The sequence below is a fragment of the Cryptosporidium muris genome, genomic scaffold (genome assembly GCF_000006515.1).
Source record: "Cryptosporidium muris RN66 scf_1106632373469 genomic scaffold, whole genome shotgun sequence".
Classification (NCBI taxonomy): domain Eukaryota; phylum Apicomplexa; class Conoidasida; order Eucoccidiorida; family Cryptosporidiidae; genus Cryptosporidium; species Cryptosporidium muris.
In genome coordinates this window covers 108,382-129,552 of record NW_002196581.1, presented here as the reverse complement: position 1 = coordinate 129,552, position 21,171 = coordinate 108,382, and the positions used below count along the sequence as shown (strand labels likewise).

At 28.4% G+C, this 21,171-nt stretch overlaps 1 protein-coding gene across 1 annotated transcript, besides 1 other annotated feature; it reads right to left on the bottom strand.

Annotated features, from left to right (window-relative positions):
* Positions 1-12: 12 nt before the first annotated feature.
* CMU_010870 (uncharacterized protein) lies at positions 13-20,627 on the bottom strand (the record flags this gene model as incomplete). Its single annotated transcript, XM_002142452.1, has 2 exons — positions 13-153; positions 285-20,627. The coding sequence occupies 2 exons, from the start codon at positions 20,625-20,627 to the stop codon at positions 13-15; spliced, it is 20,484 nt and encodes a 6,827-aa protein (XP_002142488.1).
* Positions 2,619-2,642: a microsatellite.
* Positions 20,628-21,171: the final 544 nt, after the last annotated feature.

Here is a 21,171-nt window from a genome sequence, read left to right as displayed (position 1 = left end):
ATAAATTCACATTCACTTGCACAGTATTTCAAACCATTGCTTAAGCAAATCACATAGGACATTTGGAATTCTCCTTGTATCTTGTATAATTGAATAATATGGAAAGGGAAAGTTTTCTAAATATGGTTCAACTTTCATCTTTCCATCCTCAGTCTTTATTACTGATTTCATACAAAATATAGAACATTCAGAGTTTTTTTTATCAGTCCCATCATTAGATATGTCAGAGATATATCAACAATAATGAGTACAGGTACGCATTTGTTTTGTATTGCATAATTTACCCATATCTTAGATTTTTGCTTATTAAATCTACCATCTGTAATAATAATCATTAACTCATGACATTGTTTACTCAAATTAGTCCTTGATTTATCTCTCAACAACTCTGTAGCTTTCTTCAACAAATAAGGCAAGCTATTCTGATGTGAATCAAAAGACTCTTCATTAAATTTGAATGATTCTAACAACTGTGTAGCATCATTAGTTGTAAATCTACTATTAAGTGGTAAAATTTCTCTTACAGTATCTCCACCAAATGAACAGACTCCAAAGTTACCAACCTCCAATCTATTTAGTGATTGCAAAATAATAAATAAAGATTTGATTGCTATATTCTGATTTCTAGAGATAGTCATACTTTTAGAGTTGTCCACACATAACAAAACATTGAATTCACGTTTATTCGGTTTAGTTCTTCTGAGCCATATTTTGTCTTTACGATAATCTGAAGCTATATATGCAATGACCTTCTTCATAGACAAACGTTTACCTGTTTTAAAGTCACCTTGCATTTTACCACGCACAGTAGGTTCTAGTATTATTCTTAGCTGATTAGTCAGTGAATTGACTATTGGAACTATCTCACGCTCAATTTGAGTCCATAAAATTGTAAGATTACTGGAACTATTTAGTTTTTGGATTTGATCTTCTTGATTATATATATCATATTTCAATGTATTGTCACTAGAAACAAAGTTTTGTATTGATTCCTTTACAACATTTTGAGTATTTTTAGGATGAAGATCGTTTTCAATATTATTTAACAGTTCATCATTTAACTTACTCAGATAATTATCACAAGAAACCTCACTTTTTTCATTCCTTTCTATATTGGATTTCTCATTTTCTTGGTTTACTTCATAATCAGACTTTCTATTGAAGATATCAACTTTATTGTCATCTAATTTTAAGATATTATCAGAAAACTTTTTACTTTCGTTGGATTCCAAGTTGCTATAATTATCTGTTTGTTTTATATCTGACTCCTTTTCTTTCTGGAGATCTTTACTAATTTCTTGTGTATCAGCACTTAAAGCTAATCCAATAGTATTACCTTGATCATTTTTATCAAATATATAGTCCTTATTATCATCTGGATTTAGGTTTTTGCTAGAATTATCTGTTACTATTTCATCATCTTGCCTTTCATTTCTATCTTCATCATCTTTGTTATCTGTTATACTTAGTAGTCTTTGTATCTTTTTAAACCATTTAGTTTCATCTATATTGCTCATTAAAGGATTAGGAAGGATCTGGGGAAATCTTGACGCACTACTTAGAGTTGAATTTGTTGATTCACCTAAATTATAATTACCATCAAGAGAAGATGTTGGATCTATATTATCTATAGATTGATTATCTTCTATATTAAAACTTTCATTTTGTAGAACCTCACTTGATATAGAGGTATTATTTTGTACGCCTAATTGATTTAATTTATTGTTAGGATCTTCAACTCCACTACTTCTGACTTGATTGCCACCATATGAATTATTATTCTCATCCTCTAAATTTTCATTTAGTGCTGCAATCCCATTAGCTTTATCTTTATTATTAACAGAGTCATGAGAGTTGTCATGAATAAAGCTATCCTGTTCACCAGAAATTAGCTGTTCAAAGTTGTAGCTTTCATCCTTTTTTTCAGATATATTATTTATATCATCATGCTTCAGCTCTTTTTTGTCTAATCCTTCATCATACTCTTCAAATAGAGCTTCCATATGAGTGCTATTATTTCTTTCTATATCACTATTTTCTTGTTCACTCTGTTCCTTATCACTTACTGAGTCATTTATTGAAACATTATCTACAGAATTACCATCTAATGAAGCATCAACTGGATTGTCATGTGTATCAAATTCAAATTCGCTCTTTTCCTGAACATTTTCTTTACTTCCCTCATCTTTTGTATCCAAACTAAGTATATTTTCTGTCTCAAATTGAAAATCCTCACCTTCTTCGTTATCACTATATGCATTTTGTGCTCTGCCTTCAGTTTCATTACTTTCATCTAATTTCTCTTGCTTCCTTTGATCCTGAGTTTTCTCATTATTGATATCTTCCTTCTCATCCTGTTTAGCTACAATATCTGTATTATCATTTAGTTCATTTCCCTCTGTTTCAATACTTGATGTTTGGTCTTTGTATTGTTGGGTTTCATCACTTTTCTTGGAATCTTCTATATTGCTTTGATCATTACTCAAGTCAACGCTATCTATTATTCTATCTAAATTATCCTCTTCACTTGTATTCTGCTCCTCATCACAATTACTATTATTCTCATTTCTAGGCATATCTTCCAATTCACCTTTGAAATCCTGACCAGTTTCAATACCATTATTATTGTTATTATTATTATTTGTAGAAAGACTCTCACTTTCTTGCTGTAAACCCTCTAGTATCGAATTATCCTCTATTTCCTCCGATATATCTTTTCCATTTTCTTTGGTATTGTTATCAATATTACCAAAACCTGTTCCACCTATCCATTCATCTCTGCTATCTTTTTCTTTATAATCCTGTTCTTCCTGTTCTTTCTCACATATATTAAAAAAGTTTGTTTCAAAGAGTACATAAATAGCTTTTACAAAGTAGTTTGTAATGTATACTTTACCCATTAACTCTTGAGCTAGATTAAATGAATTCAATAAAATATCTTTATATAAATTAAGGATTTTGTGTATAGTTTCATTAGATTTTGGTCCTAACCGAACACAAAATAATGGTTCTAGGTAGTCAGGTTTGATATTAGTCACAATTTTTGTACTTATTTGTATCAATAATTTATTCATCTCTCCATAAGATATTGACTTCTCTTTATCTTCCAAATCAATTTCTCTTATCAGATCCAAACATGAATATTTAAAATCTTTCGATTTGTTTACAAGCACAGACTCCATTTCTAGTAATAATTCTTCAATATATGAATTCACACTATATATGTCATTAATATTAATAATACCCAGTAAATCTTCATCCAAATTTCTTAGAATATCAATGCATTCTCTCATCTCCTTAGTTATTTTGGTTTTGTGATATATATAAACTAAATTTAGCATCTGAACTCTTGCAATATAGAAAAAGTGGTTATAGTCTGATTCTTTATTGCTATTTAATGAATGTTCTACTTCGATAGATTGTAAATGACCATTTTCAATTAGTTTATCAGTACTGAAAGATCTTTCTTTAGAATAATCTAATTTATTGTGATGATGAGTTCCACTTGAGCCGTATAGATTTGTAATTAGACGGTATTCACATGTACTAGAAATAAATCTTGAGATTATGTCCATTATGGAAAATAATTTGAATATCTTCAATTGTATAATTTGGAATTTATTATCTTTCAACCCTCTTTCCTTATCTTGCAAATTGCAAGGCATGTCAGATTTATTTATGTGGTCTTCATCTTTATGTATATAATCCTGAAATAATACTTGATTTATCAGCTCCTCATTCAAATTATTATTTCTCTTCATACAAACGACATTTTTTTGTATTACTGCCAAACAATTAATCATTTTATCCTTTATACTTAGTATAGAATTGAGATAATCGAAAATTAGAAATTCCTTTATAAAGCAGTAAAGTGGAAGTGATTCTTCATATTCCGCAGCACAATTAAGATTCCTAGATATACCAAGACAATCAAAATTATCATCGAAATTACTATATTTCTTGTAATAAAAAATATTTTCTTTTGAAACATCAGAATACTGTTCAAAATCTTGAATACAGTTATCCTTGCTCCTTGCATCTTCATAGTCCTGCTTCAAAATATCTCTAATACTTTTCAGATCATCAATCTGGCCTAATAAAGTTAATATATCACATATTAATGCCAATTTTGGAATACTTTCATGCAAAAAAATATTCTCTAAATCTATACAATCTTTAATCATAGTTAATCCCAATGAAAATATTTTATTAGTTTGAATCAATGATTGATCAATATTCATCATCTGATATTTTCCATCTGCATAATATTCAACTAGTTTCGAATATACCATTACAGCTTCACATAGTGGCAATCTAACAAATTTACTAATTTCATATGTATATACTTGCATGATTTCGTTAAAGGATGAATCTAGTGCTATTTTTGTTAGTTGGATACAACTTGGACGTTCCAATATGCCATTATTATATTCAATAGTTCTCGTATCTATGTATAAATGTGATATAATAGAGGATTTATATCTCATAAAGCTATTCAACTCTTGTGCATATTTTTCATTAAAATTATTATTTTCATACTCATTTGATTGTGATATATAGCTAGTAAAGTATTTCGGCAGTATATTATAATAATCGTTAATAGGTATTAGTTTGGGTATTTTATATTTATCTGTGTCCATTAGTATTTTGTAATACCTACGTTTAACCATTTTACTCGTACTTATATCCATTAGTATATTCATTATATCACAAATGCTGTCTGATATATTTATTGCTAGTTTAATGTCAATTTTAGATAAAAGTAGTTTATCTTGACATTCATTAGTCTCTACTGAAATATCTTGTTTAATCTCATTATCCTTTATAATTTTAAGTTGTACCCAGTAATCTAAATTTGGTAAAATTTTCAATTTAGTGCTATTAAAATTTGTTTCTTCCAAAGATTCATTTCCAAATAGTATATTCTTGGAAACTATAGATAAATTTTCTTTATACTTCTCAGCTAGATTCTTTAATTGCTTTTGAGTTTTTCCTATTGTTTGACGAATTTTTAAATGATCTTTAATATCCCATGTTAATAATTTTACTAAATTTTTAATCTCATCTTCTGTATTTTTGCGTATATCTTCAATATTACCTAATATATAACTTTTCCAAAATTTTCCAATTTCAATAACTCTTGTTAGTGTTAAAAACATACTTGAGTTTAAAGAACTAGGTATATTATATAAATGGCTTTTATGTAAGTTTCCTTTGTTCATATCTTTGTTTATATTAAGCTCAAATATAACGGACTGCAAATATTCCATTGATTCAAGCCTTAATTTATATTCACCGATAGGAGAATATATCAAATAGTCTAATAGTAAATTATATGTTTTCCACATTGATGAAGACTTATTCAAATTGAAGCTTTCTTTTTTATCAGATAATAAAGAGTAACAAGAGAACTTGGATCCAACTGTTTTAATATGATCTATGTAATGCTCTTCAGATACAATATCTGGAATTTTACATAGGGTATCAAATTGCTTGTACTGATCTAAAATAATAGTCAATAACTTCCCAAACCACAAAGATGCCGAGTTGTCAAAGTACTCATGAACATCCTCCAGTAGTAATTCCCATGAATCTATCTGATATCGCCTCATTTTAAATAAACAATTCTTCAGTTTTTCAATATGCAAGATTAGAGAATTTTCAATATTTAAGTTTAGATGTCTACCCTCTTTAATATAAAGTTGCCATGGCTCACATCGTACTAATATAAGTTCAATATATACAATAACTACAACTATATTGATATTAAATAATTTCATTATACCTAATTTTTGCAATACAACTTGGATTGATAGTAGTATTGGATGCTGTTTATATTCTCTTAGCAGTATATTTATATGATCTTCAAAGCTGATAATTATATTTGGTAAGTTTAAACTCAATAGTAAAAAGGTACAATCCTGTAATTGGTTAGTACATGATTCTTTTTTAAATTTATCCAAATTTGTTTCAGTAGAAATTCTATTAGAGTATTTAATAAGTAAAAGCTGAATGTAATATAAGTAATTCTCGAATTTCATTTTTGAGTCCAAAGGTAGTAACATTTTTTGAATTAAAGACGAAAAAGTATCTTTACTATCATAGCTCACTTTGACTGATACCAACCTTAATATATGATTTCGAAGTATCTCTTCAAGGCATTGGCTTCTAGTATCAATATAGTTTTCATAGTTGAATAACAATTCATCACCATCTATAAGATTATTTCTGTTATATACAGATAATCTTTTAATCGTTTTCATTATTGCTCTACACAAAAGCTTAATATTCATATATTTAGCATTTAACTCGTTAACTTTTGCATCCTCTCTATTATTGCTGGTACTCTTAGTTACTGAAATCTCCTTAATATAATCATTTATATCACCATTTAGTAGCAATTTGCCACTTTGACCTTCATATTCACTACCTATCATTCCCATAACTATTGAACTATCTAATTCAGTTATATCAAGTGCTGGCAAGTTCACTAGTCCATTACTCTGTACCATGTTCGTTTCTGGACCACAAACCTCCTTTTGTTCAAATTGTAAGCTAAGAACTGTATTCAACTTTGTTAACTCTGAATTATATAGATCTATGTAAGCACTTGTATCTATTAATGTCTCCCATATAGCTAAAGAATTCCTAGATATATGGGAGAAGGAGCCAAATGCTGAAACAAGCAATAAACGTTCTTGTTCATATAAATTTACTACTTCCACTGCATTCAGTAGATCAGAGTAGCTTTTTACTGCAAATATATCATAACTTTCAAATGGTACAACTAAATTATAGTGATTTACTTGATTCCTAGTTTTTAATGAGCAGTTGTAACATTCATGAGATGTGGTATATGCAAAAGTGCACTTTTTGGACATGCACAATGTTGAGTTACTTTCCATAAGATTTGAGACTAAATAAATTAATGAGGCTCCTATTGATAAAGAATATAAAATTAATTTTATTGGTTTCAAAATATCATCATAACACAAAATCACATCAGGATCTAAATTGGTGTATAATGAACTATTCAATGAGCTTATTAATGACAAAAAGTTATCAACTGTAGTAAAATTGAAAGATTCCAATAAGAATTGTTTTCTAATATCCAATTCTCCGGATTTTTGCTCCCCTAATAAAGATCCAGTACAATCACTTAAAATCCTAATAAATTGACTATGAAGAATAGCCGATTGAATATTTCCAATACACTCAATTACTCCCTTTGTATTATCTAGTAGCTTACAATTAAATTTTGATCTATCACCTTGTACAAATTGTAGGTTTCTTAAAATATTACCAAATTTAAATTTGTTAATTTCTTCCATTACATCATTTATATTTTGAACTAAGCCCTTCATTACATTACTTTCTATTTTAATAACTGCCTCATTAATGGAATGTGATGCTTTCATTAATTTCTCAATGTAGCAGTATTCAGTTTCAAAGTGACCCTTCTCTACTAGTTCAAAGTATTTTTCTTTTGTCCTATAATTTGAAGAATAATCAACCTTTTCAAGTGAACGATGATGATATTCTAAAGGTAGGGATATCATCATAATGCTTGAATATAATATTATAATAGAACAACTCATAAGTGAATCTTTAAGCTCACTAAATAAGAAGTAATTCAATAGTTTAATATATTTAACAAATAGTTCTAGTAATTCCCCCATCTTCTTTTTAAATAGTACATTATCCTGAATTTTCTTATTAATAATATCCGAGGATCTTAGTTCACCATCACTCAATAGTTCTAGGTTTTTGTAATCAATATTATGTATATAACCGTATTCTAACTCATTGAAGCTCTCATTCTGAATATTTGATAATTCAGTAATTATCTCTTCAATAGAACAACCCAAATTAATTAATTCACTATTATTATTACTATCTAAGTAATCAAATATTACTGGTAAAATATTCTTTATTTTTATCGAGATATTATTGAAACCATTTAAAAGTAAGAAGTAAGCCATATTTGATATTGCCATTTCTAACAAAAATCTCACTAGTAGTGACTCAACTGATATTCTACATCTCTTAATTTCACCCCTGCAATTAATTATTTTGTGATTCTTAACTCTCATCACATTTGAAATGAAATATAACTTATCTTTAATATTTATGGAATCTCTTATAGAAATCCCAGCAATTCTCTCAGATATGAAGTTCAACCCAATTGTCATTATTGACAATGGATGGAGTTTTAAAATAGATTTCATTATTTTACTAGAAAATATTGACAAAATCACTTGTTCATCCTCATTTTCCAAATCTGCCTCACTTTGCCCCTCCCTATGTATATTCATATTCTTGTCCCTATCAAGTATTAGGCTGTATGATATATTTGCCAGTATTGACTTAATATTGTCTAATTTAATAACTTTAGGTTGAGAATTTACTTCAATTTCTGGAAATAGTGAAAATACAGTGCTTGAAAGGAGTTGATGTATTTTATATTGATTAGCCAGTTTAATTGACAATTCTTCATTCCGGTATCCAGCTGACTCTAAATATTCAAACAAAAAACCTAAGGATTGAAGATCAGTAATAATATTAATTATGTTAGTAAACGATATATTAATATCAAGAGGATTTACTTTTGATATTGAATCCTTACTATATATTATGGTAAGTCCTTCCTCTAGTATATTAGTTAGATGAAAGGATAATTTCAACAAGAAATTAGAATTGAAGACATTTCTAGATAGGTTCCCTAATTGAAGTTTTTCCAAATATAAAACATATAATAAATTATTGACATAATTTATTGTATAACCTTCAACTAATTTAAGTGGAAACAGTAAGGAATTTGCAGAAATGCATTCATCATACTTTTCAAAATATACTTGACTCTTTGTTTCTTCTTTATTTAAGTTACAAGTGAGTAAGCTTCTCAGTTTTATTAGAATACTTTCCCACTTAATATTATACATATCAGTATTTACATCTGAAGAAAGTTTCTTATTACCATCTAGAATTTTGTATAGTTTATTATTTCTCTTAAATAGCTCTACTGATCTTTCAATAAATTCAAAGTTGCATAGTTTAATTTGAGATATAAGATTTAAAGCTCCATTTAAATCATTTTTAAATATTGATATTATTCTATTCCTAATTCGTGCTGTACCTAAATCTTCAAACTTGGTATTTATTCCTGGACAACTAAGTAAGTTAAATAAACCCAATTGGATTTGCAGTGCTTCATTTCTTATATATACTTGAAATCCACAAAATAGTCCATTCATGAAATTATTTATTACAACCCTCTCAATATAACTTTCCATATGAATAGGTTTCTCTATTCCGTCTTCAATAATAGTTAGGTTTAAATCAGAAAATTTCCAATTGCTCTTAAAGTTCCATATTAGACTTTCCAAGTAATTGTACAGTGCTGTTGATCCAATAACATTCTTCAATTCTGATCTGTACCTAGAAATTTTTTCAATATTACCATATAATGCAAAACTTAAATTAACTATATCTTCACCTATAAATTTCCAGATACTAATCATTTCAATTGCCATTGTGGGTGAATCTCCAATATTTGGAGTAGAGATCATATTTATAAATAGTTCCAAGATATTAAATACTTCAACATATAACAATATTGTATCGTAATCTATATATTGCTTCGGTTCATAGAACTCTATTTTATTTATATTGTTTTCTACTGTATTTTCAATTGAATTGAAAAATGTTTTATTATAATTGCTTTCTAATATGTTCAATATATCTTCATATACATAACTTATAATTAAAGATATAAACTTCTTTATGTTGCTTAATATTAATATTGGACTAGCGAGGACTATCTCATTAATTAATGATAAAGTATATAGCTTATCCTTACATTCTTGAGATTCATTAATGTAAGAAGACTTTAAATATTGAAACAGTATATCACAATTCAATATTGAAGAATTTAGGTCAGTTTCATGTTTATTACTGGAAAAAAATTTGTTTATACTATATAACAAAGTGGAAGTGTAAATAGGTAAGTTCCATTCGTCCAACTGAATTATTGGATGAAGTATGATATTTACACTAGTATGAATTAGCTTGCTTATACCCTTCATAAATGAAAAATTAATACTTTGAGCTGAATTTATGAAATAGCTATCATATTTCATTAGTGATACTATACATTCTTGATTATATATTATTCTCATACTTTGTGATATTAATTTATTGCATGAAAAAGTTAATTCCTGTTTCTTTTTTATTTCATTTCTAGGACTCCATATATTATACAAGCATTCAACAAGATTGTTTTTATAAATATTGAGTAATTCATCAATTGAATCTTCACCAATTTCTAGGGAAATATTCTTAATAAATAATACTCTATCTTCTATATCAAATTCTGAAGCATATTTGAAGAAAATACAAAACTTCTTGTACAAATCCCATACGTATTCACTATTTTTAAAAGATATTTTTAATGAGTCTATTTGATTTAACGTAGAATTTGTATTTATTCGTTGCTGTTGAAAAATATTATTATTTGAGAAAATAATAGAAGCTTGTAACAAAATTTGAGATGGAAAGCTCATAGATTTATCAGTATATATATTGCTTAATTGAAGGGGTTGCTCAATATTATACTTTGATTCCCTAAAATTCATCATTTTTATTGTTGTTCTTATAGCTGACTGAAGTATTTTTTCTATTAAAAACATGTTGGATGAATTTGAAAAACGATATAAATCTAGGAATGTACTAGTTAGTAGATTCAGATGTTGTAATTGAACATTATTTATAGCTAGTGAATTATTATCAATATCATCTATTCCACTTAATGCTAATACAAATTCTGATAATAAACTTGAAAACATCAAATCTTGCCACTTTATGTAGAATGAACTTTCTAAAAATATACTTTCAAGAATATATGCCTTAACATCTGAACACAATTGTTCTATATTTTCTAGAGCTAATTTTATTTCATTACTTGATGAGAAACATTTAGTGATATGCATTACTTCATTTTTTAATAATAGGTTTGATTGATCACCATTGAAAAGAGTATAACTTATCTCCAAAAGAATATTTATAAGTTTAATAAAGCTACCAATTAATATGTATACAGCTGGCATTATATTTAACACTGAATTACAATATCCACTATCAAATATCTTGTTATAAATGTTGCAATTTTTCAGTGCAGGGGAATAAAATAAGCTAGAAAACCAAAAATTAGCTTCTGCCTGCAAAATTGGATGAATAGTCTCATAGGAAAGCATAAAATCTTCAATAAATTGTCTGCACAATGAACATTTACCAATTTTGATTGTTATTCGTTTTATAATATCATTTATTGCATCAATATTTCCAATCTTACTACTCCCAATATTTAATAAATCATTCTCAAATACTTTATCCAGAAGATCTTGAAGAAATATTGGAATACATGGCTTGAGTATTTCATTTACAAATGTAAAATGCTTTCCTTTAAGATCCAGAGACATTTTTCTAAATAAACTGTTGTCATCTACCTCACTAACTTTCTCTGTACAATGTTGCATGTATTCTTCTTGATTAGTTGAGATGAAAAGTTCAATACAACGATTTTTAAGTGCATTACTTATGAATTGACTTTGATTTAACTCGAAAATGTTGCTTCTTACAAAGAATATACGGAAGTTAGGATGTCGTTTAATATATTTAGCTTCGCCACTTTCAGTAATAAATAGATCATTTGTTTTATCTTCAATTAATGCATTTAATCTATCCAATAGAGTTGATGAGCAATTCTGGATATTTTTAATTATAATCCATTCACCAGCAATAATTGCCTTTATAAGGTCTGAGTATACAAATTCAAATTGTGGATAGTTAGCCTTCCTCCTTTTTTCATTATTTTTTAAGAGTAATAATTTTGAATCTATCTCTTCAAGTGAAGCCTTACAATTTTTAGATAGTTCTTCTCTATGATCAAATTCTGTTTTAATGTATTTCATCCATATTTCTATTAATTCAACAAGCTTATCTAATATTAAACTCGACTCACTTTCAACCACTCCTATATAAATTTTATCTGTGTACTTCCTGGACAAACCTTCTATTTCATTGTATAAAGATGTCAACTTAAAGAATTTCTCCCAAAAACCAATATAAGTATTGTTATCCATATTTTTAGTAAGAATTTTCTTGGAATTTCTCAAAAGTAGATTTTTGCAGTATATGAATATGTATTTGATTACATTTATAATATCAATAATTATTATATCACTGTTGTATTGCTGAAAATTTCCAATTAGATCATTTGTATCTATTGAAGGAGTCATATTTATTTCCTTCACAGTAATATTATCAAAAGCAAAACTTGATAATGAGTAAATGCAACTAGTTATGTTCTCTATATCTTCAACTTCACAGCCAATCATTAATGGCTCATTAATTAAAATACATTCTGCCATTATAAGAGTATATTTCTTCAAATATAACGGTATTGAATTTAGATCTAAAGCTGCTTTAAAATGGTTTTGTCTTGAAGGAGCTAAATCGGAATTTGACGTATTTATAGATTGATATAAATATGTATTAATAGGTAAATGTCCAATATAACAGTTAACCGAAATTTTATTAAATTCAAGTCTCTTAAGTGCAAAATAAGGCTGATTAATTATATAATTTGATATTGTTGATAATTGATTATAGTTGAGTGTAAAGTATAGGCGAATTTTTTTATGTATAATTTTCCATATATTATTTTTGTCTATTTCACATTGGAGTCTTGATATACAAATAATTTCGATACTATGATATAATGACTGTAATAAGTAATGAAGATACTTTCTTGGGATATCATTTGAGAGAACACCTGGAAATCTGGAAATATGAAAATCCTGAGTATTTTCTGTAACTAAATTGAAGTTATATTGAACTAATTCAAGTAAACGAATAGCATCTCGTAAGTTCCATTCCCAATCATTTCCATTTTTAAGAGGTTTTATTTCTCTGTGGTAACTTCTAATAGATAAGATAATATCAATAGATACTTTTATAATCTTTTCTGGTAAATTTGAGTAGAGTGACATTCCAATAGTATAATAATCTTGTGAATTTAATTTCTTAATGCTTAATTTTGTAAATCTATTTAAAAAACTTTGAGGAAGTCCTTTTCTTCCACTACCTTCAATTACTGGATTTTGTGTTGCAAATATCCGAAAGTTTGGATGGCATGTAACTAGTTGTCCTATTTCTGGAATATAAACATTCCTCCTATGATCCATAATACTATTTAAACCTTCTAATATTTGCTGAGTAGCCAAGTTTAATTCATCTAGGACTACCCAATCACCTTGACGCATTGCTCTTAATAAAATCCCATCAGACCACCCTATCAGAGAATTAGAAATATTTTGTGTTTCTAGTGATTCATCACTTGTATTTATATCTACACTCTGATTTTGCCTTTTCTGAGGAATTTCACAGCCAAATAAGTCAGTTAAGTCAGTCTGCTCACTTAAATTTATTCGATGTAACTTCATACCTATCATCTTTGAAATTATACCAACAGATGCTGTCTTTCCAATACCTGGCGAACCTTCCAGTAAAATAGGTTTCTGAATACTCATAGCCCTTAATACACATGCAATATTCCTCAAGCTGGTAGGTGCACATAATGTAAATCTATCCTTTGTACTTTTTCCTTTGCAAATTTCATCATTATTATTTTGACATAATCGCCTTATTTTAAATGGGCCAATAGATACCTCATTTTTATAATTAGCCTCTGAGAAGTATGCCTTTGATCTACTTAGATTTAATTCAGTAATCCATGCTAATCCTTCCTCTTCAATAAATCTATGCTCTAAAATTTCAAAGATAGTTTTCTTTATTTCTTGCTCGCAAGTGAAATAATCGTCTTTCTTATTAATAAACTTGTTACTTGGAATTCTTCTAATTAATGGAGTTATTATGACATCAACAGCTATATATAAAAGCCTTTTAATTAGCATCATTTCTAGTATTGTTCTACCTTCATTGAAGTTACTATTAGTGTAGTCTGTAATAGTTAAACATCCACCATGAATAAATACTTCACAAACTGAAAGTATCAATAAAATCCACTTAATAATTATATCCAAATCTTTACAACTACACAAAATCTCTGATAGTCTAGATTTCAGACATAATTCATTTTCTGTTTGATCCATGTAAAAGTTACAAACTTGATTGAATGTATTTGAGACGAAATTAGACCATGATAATACATCTCTTATTGAAAATACTGAGTTGTTGGATTGTCCATGAATATATAGAAGTTCCATAGGCATAGATGGAAAATTATTTTCGCAAAAGTTCTTAATCACATTCTCATTACCATTTAAGTCATTTTCATACATCACTGAGGCAAATAAAATAGCTTTTGAAGTGTAATTGATAATATCCTCATTTTCGAAATATTTTTGGGTTATTCTTAAATTATTTCTTATAAGCTCTTCAATGTCATCCTTTAGATTATATAATGAAAGTAAAGGAATGAATATTTCGGTAAAGCGATTTCTAAGAGCCGGAGATAACTCACGTTTCCCATAATCTCCTCCTGGATTCATCGTTGCAAAAATTCGGAAATTAGGGTTAGCTTTGATAAACATGCTGGAGTTTAAGCTATTAGTACTATCACTTTTTTCAGTTATTGTGATAGTACGATCTTTTCCATTTTCTAGTAGTGAATTTAGTCTTTCGATTACAGAGTCATCACATAAGTTTATTTCATCTAACAGCAGATAACTCCCACTTTTCATTGCTTCTATAACAGGACCATCTTGCCATTCAAATAGGGCACCCTTTTCATTATTTGTTTGATCCTTTTGGTACTGAAAAAGAATTTCATTAGCTTTGGATAGTAAATAAAAATAATTACTATCTAAATCATCTGTCTTAAGTCTAATACTTTCAGATGATAATGCTTCTATTTGTTCCTTTAGGGACTTGAAAGATAATTGGAATTCACCATACAATTTTTGATTAATATATTTATCTTGATCGCTTATGATCTCAACTACGTGCTTTATTAAATCTAGAATTCCTTGAATATGAATATTAAAATTATTATTGCAGTGATTAGAATTAGCTAAACAAGAAAATTCGTTTAGTAAATTTCTAAGCTCTTGTCTAAGTTGAGTGGCTGCATCTCTACTTGGTCTTAAAGAACCCAACATATCACCAGCTTCAATATGCTGATGACAATTTATAACATATAAACGTCTTCCTTTTGCAGAAGCAAATTCCTGACAAATAGTCGTTTTGCCACATCCAGTTGGACCAACAAGTAAAACAGGTTCATCAAACTCAATACAATAGTTAACTAACCTAGCCATTCTTTTAAAAGTATCAGTCATAATAATATTTCGCGATTCCTTTAGTAGTTTAATAGGTTCTTGTAATTTGTTTAGAAATGAATAAATACTAGATTCATTGGTGATAGCAAGCTTTGGTTTCTTCCTCCTGTTACTGTTTTTTTTATCAAGTTCTTCATACTCATACTCTTTAATGGTGGCACTTAGAATATCATTCAATTTTATATTTAAAAGTTGACAGTTTTTCAACAATATCTGGGCAACCTCAACTTTGTCCTCTTCATTTCTTATTCTTTCTCCTATTAAAAAGAATCCTTGGATTAATAATTCATATTTATCGATATTTTTAGCAAGCCTATTACCCCATCTTAATAGATCTCTAACTGTCATAAAGCTCATATCTCCAGAAAATAGTTGTGAAGTCAATCTATGTTGCTGGAGTTCAGTAAATATATTAACCATTGTTTCTGCATATGAAGGTGGTATGATACATCTACTTGATAATATTGTCACCAATTCACTACTTACGATGTTATCTATATAAATCTCGACAAATCTATTACGAAATGCTTGAGATAATACCTTCCTTCCACCATAAATATTGCCTGCTGGATTTTGTGTTGCAAACAATTGGAAATCAGGATGTGCTTTAATTGTTTCTCCAGTTTCAGGTAAGAAAATTTCTCTATTGGAATCCAAAAGACGATTTAAAGACTCCAAAACTTCACTAGGAGCAAGGTTTAATTCATCTAATACTAGCCAGTAACCTTTTCTTGCAGCAGTAACTAGTGGTCCTTCAGTATAAATTAAATTCCCAGTTTCTAAGCTTGGCATATATCTTCCAAAGTATTCCTCAATATCAGTATGTTCGTGATTGTTTATTCTGACAAATTTGTGCCCTGTAATTTCAGTGACAAATTTAATCAGAGATGTTTTACCCGTAGATGTGGGGCCTTCAATCAAAATTGGATTCCTACATCCAGATAAAATTCGCACAATTTTTGTTAAGTTTTCAAGTACAGATGGTGTTATCACAAATTCCCTTCTCATTTCATCTATGATTTCATTATCTAGTATCTCCTCCCCAGCATTAATAATATATCCATTAATATCTACATATTTTACCATCTGTGAGCCTAAAACACTTCTTTTTTGCAAATCTTTTCGTGCAGTCAAACTAGAAAAATTGATATATGGAGCCTCAAATATGTTTAATCTCAAAAGATTATCTAATGTTCCCACATTTGAGATATTTTGTATTTTACTGATACCAAGAATCCGTCTAACAAGTGCTTCTACTCGTTTGAATGAGTCGCTAATTAATGGTGTTGCGAAGCTCATAAGTATACCATCCAATATAGTTGTGAGTATGTTATCACTAGTTCTATGGTTAGTTATAAGTTTACCGTTTGATTTCCACTGATTTTGAACACAAAGTATATTTCTAATATAGCATAAACTATTTGTAAAAGTTCTTAAAGAATATTGTGGTGCTCCATATCCATTACCTTCTATACCAATTGTAATTTCATGTTTGTTAGAAAGGGACTTCAATTCCAGATATATATCTACAAGAACACCAATTTGTACTTGGTTCGTTATTAGTACATCTTTCATGTATTCATATACAATATCTTCCAAATCTTTTCTTGAATATACCTCATCTACAAAGTATTCAGTAAATAGGCATCTAACAAGATATGGTAATTCGCGTTTACCAGGAGTTGCACGTACTCTAGAAGTCTTTAAAAAATTAGATGATTCTATAGTGGATTCAGATATGTTAGAGCTGTTTGTATTGTTTATGAGCTCATCTAAAAGTTTTTTATTATCAATAATATCCAATGGGACAGATGAAGGGTTCATACATGCAAACAACCGAAATCTTGGATGTACCTCAATTATTTCATTTCCTTTTTCAGGGATTAAAAAAGTTACTTTCTTGCTATATAAAGATATTTTACAATTTCCTACATTTCTGCAGCAATCTCTACTAAGTATAGGTATAAGTCTTTGCAGAGTATCATTAGGTGCAAGGTTAATTTCATCAAGAATTATCCAATGTCCTTCTTTAATTGCTCTAGTTAGAATACCATCAATAAACTGAAATTGAGGGGATAAATTAGATTCCAATTCAGATTTGTTTGCAGAGTTTCTTATTCTATTGTCCATCAATAAATTTGTACATGTTGCATCTATCTCACGCCAATAAGTGATTAATTCCCAGATGTTTTCTATATTTGTTTTATTCATCCAATTACGTTTTTTGCTGGGATATATCTTTTGGATTAATATTTCAGATGTATTTGGTGTATTAGTCTTAATTTTGGATTCTTCCAATTTACTAGAATTGCCAAAATTATGTTTGCTTTTATCACAAATTACCTCTTGATACTGTGAGATAATAGTTTTCGTCACTTTTTGAATTATTTGCAAAGTTTTTAACCATTGTTCTTTATTTATTAAATCAGTAAGTTTTTGTAGCACTGCAGAATTCTTTTTTTTACTAATATTGCTTCGTTCCAATAATACAACATAGTCATTATACAAAGAACGAATATCTACTCCAATATAATTCGGTTTATATGATCCAATCAAGTCACTTGACTCACTTTGTTCACTAAAATTATAAATCAAAAGTTGGCACTTATTGATATCATTGGGTAAATTTGCATAATACAATGAATGAAGTTGCTGTATTACAGTTGTTTTTCCTGTTCCTGTATCTCCAACTAGCAAGACAGCTTCGTTATTTCTAATTGATAATGCTAAGTCATATAATAATTTTGAGTGGATACTTGTATAGGAATAATTAGACTGCGATGTATATACAATTGAGTTATCCGATAAAGAAGAGTCTAAAGTTTTCTGAAACTCTATTCCATTATTTTGAGGAGTGTCTAAATATTCCTCCATATTATTCTCACCTCTGTCTTTTTCATACTCAAATTTTAGACTACAACCAAGTATCTCATTTCTAATACCATATTTGCCTTGATATTTCTCAATCATAAATCTTTGATTTCTAATACAATCGAACACTTGAGCTTGATTTAAATTAAAAGCACTACAAAATACAAGATATGCTTTGATTCTAAATTGAATAAATGGAATATGGTCAGCCAAAGTATTACAAGCATGAAAGCAAATTTTAAGTTTCATTGGTTCAGACAAGAAGTGCCTACTAAGATAATCACTTTCATCTTGAGGAGTAATATTTATATTTTGATCTTTGAAAATAAATGACACTCTCTCACATGATATAACAAAATCTCTACTTGATGGGATTCTAATGTTGATATTCAGTAATTTTTTATTTGTATATAGCATATTGCAAATATTGAAATATCCACTTATTAGGCAACTAATAAATGGAGTTAACTCTGGGAATATTACCTTTAATCTTTGTTTAAAATCTAAATCAGTCGGGCTATTAACGTATTCTAGAAACCACTTAGAGTGCTGAACCGAAAGAGGGTTGTCACTTGTTAAGTTAGGAACCTGCATTTCCTTAGTAATCAGCTTAAAGTATTCAATTTCAAGATTAATATTGTGTTTAATATGTTTATATTCATCATCTAATATCTCCTCAATGTTGTCATGTACCTGCACCTGTACTTCCTTAAACACCTCAGGATTTATAGCAACATGTTTATCCAAGTCTTCATTATTTACTATCACTGTCCCAAATAAGCGGAAATTTGGATGTATTTTGATTCTACTATTTAATTCAGGAATATCTAAATACCTTGAAACAATACCATGTTTAAATTTACAGCTACTGATTATGTCAACAATTTCATTGATCTTAGCCATTACATCTGATGGAGCATTCCCAATATTTTCAATTAATAACCAAGATCCATTTATCATACATTCTGCAAGGATACCATATTTCCAAACAAAATCCCCAGGTTTCTCACCACAAATCCATGCTCCCATTAAGATCTTACTATCTATAGAGCTATCTAAGTAAAGACTTATAATATTACCATTATATCTACTTAACTGATTAGATATTAAATTAGAGTTGTCATTATTTCTTGATATGTTAGCTTTATAGATGTTTAAAGCAACATTAAGTAAAGTATTATAAATACGTAAGCCATTCATTATATTTTCAATAAATAACAAAGGTCTGTTAGCCATTACAGAAGCTAGAACTTTTTTTAGCATACTACTTTGTGTATCCTTATTATAAATATTCAAATAAGTATTATTATCTTTCCATAATTCAGATATACTTAATATTTTATAATTATCAATATCAAGTTTTTTTTGTGGGCTTATGAGACATCTATGAATTAAACATGGATATATAAGTTTCTTAAGAATAGAAAAATTAGTTGGATTTCTTAAAAAATCGATAGTATCCAGTGGGGGAGGTAATAATATTAGTTTTGTAATATAATATTCAACCTTTGAAAGCTCTCTAGGTAACTGTAATAGTTGAATACTTCTGGAAAAATCCAAAATATTATACATTTCATAGTATTTTAGCTTTTCTTTTTCGTTAAATGAATTTATACTAGTAAACAATCTAATACTTAAATATACTGTTGGCTTACTTGAAGTCACCTGGTTGCAACCACTTTTGTTAAAACCACTGATAAAACATCTTAAACACTTTGTTAAGTCACTTCTTAATAGTATATCTTTAACAATTTGTACATTTTCACACAATAAAATTAATGATCTCAGAATTATTAGTATATTTAAGTATTTATCAACATTATCATTGGACTTACAGTCCACAATATTGGTAAAATTATTGATGTAATTTACGATTAAATCAATATCCTTCAGTCTAAGTTCAGTATCTGTCCAAAAATTAATTGTATACTCTTTTATTAATGGGATGTGTATCAGGCTAGAATAAAAGTACCAAATATTTCCAATAAGTATAGGGTTATTAATATTCACAAAAGAGTCTTTTTTATAATGGCAGATAAAATCAGTAAAAATAGAATTTAAGTTGTTGATATCACCCATAGTTATATTTAATAAGAGAAATATAAACCAAGGATTACGTTTAAGAAATATGTGGGATATTTCAGGTGTTAATGATCCATATATATAGTAATTAGTTAGTAATTCACTGAATTTTTTAGTATATAATGAAGTTATGTCATTAACTTCACATAAGACCTCTTTTATATCATTATATAATTTCTTAATATGATTAATATTGCTGCTATGAATAGTAATATGATCACCGATACCTTGTAGATTTTGAAACTTCTCATATTCTAGTAAATCCCGATATATTAAATCTAGCTCTATAGCTAGATCAGCTATATTCTTCTCCATTAGTTCTTCAAAAACCTATATAATTTGGATGATTGAGACTATTGAATAAAGCACTTTGATTATTATAAAGTATCCAGTTCTATCCTGGAAAATTTAAAAGTCGCTTTAGTACGTGTATCAATACAAAGTTAAGTATTCCAAATAAGATATTCTAATTTATATTATATAAGCATAAGAAGATCTATACATTTAGAAAGTAAACGGAAGTTAGGATGTCAAATAATGACGCTATTTTAAAAGGCGGTACAAAAACCGCTGTTAAAAACCATCATACGAGAGTGTCCTCTTACTAATATATTACCTGTGGAGCGTGTACCTCGGCACGCCGTACTGACGTGATATCTCGAACCAATCTTTCGCCTTTTACTAAAGATTGCCGTGTTGCGTCAGCTGGGTAGTAGTTTCTACCGCTCCAAAAATATTTGGGGGCACAATGTGCCCTAGCGAACCGTAAACTAATGTATCTCTAAAGGTAGCTACGCGACGTAGGGCATAGTGATATAGGATATAGTGGCGTAGGGCATAGTGATATAGGATATAGTGG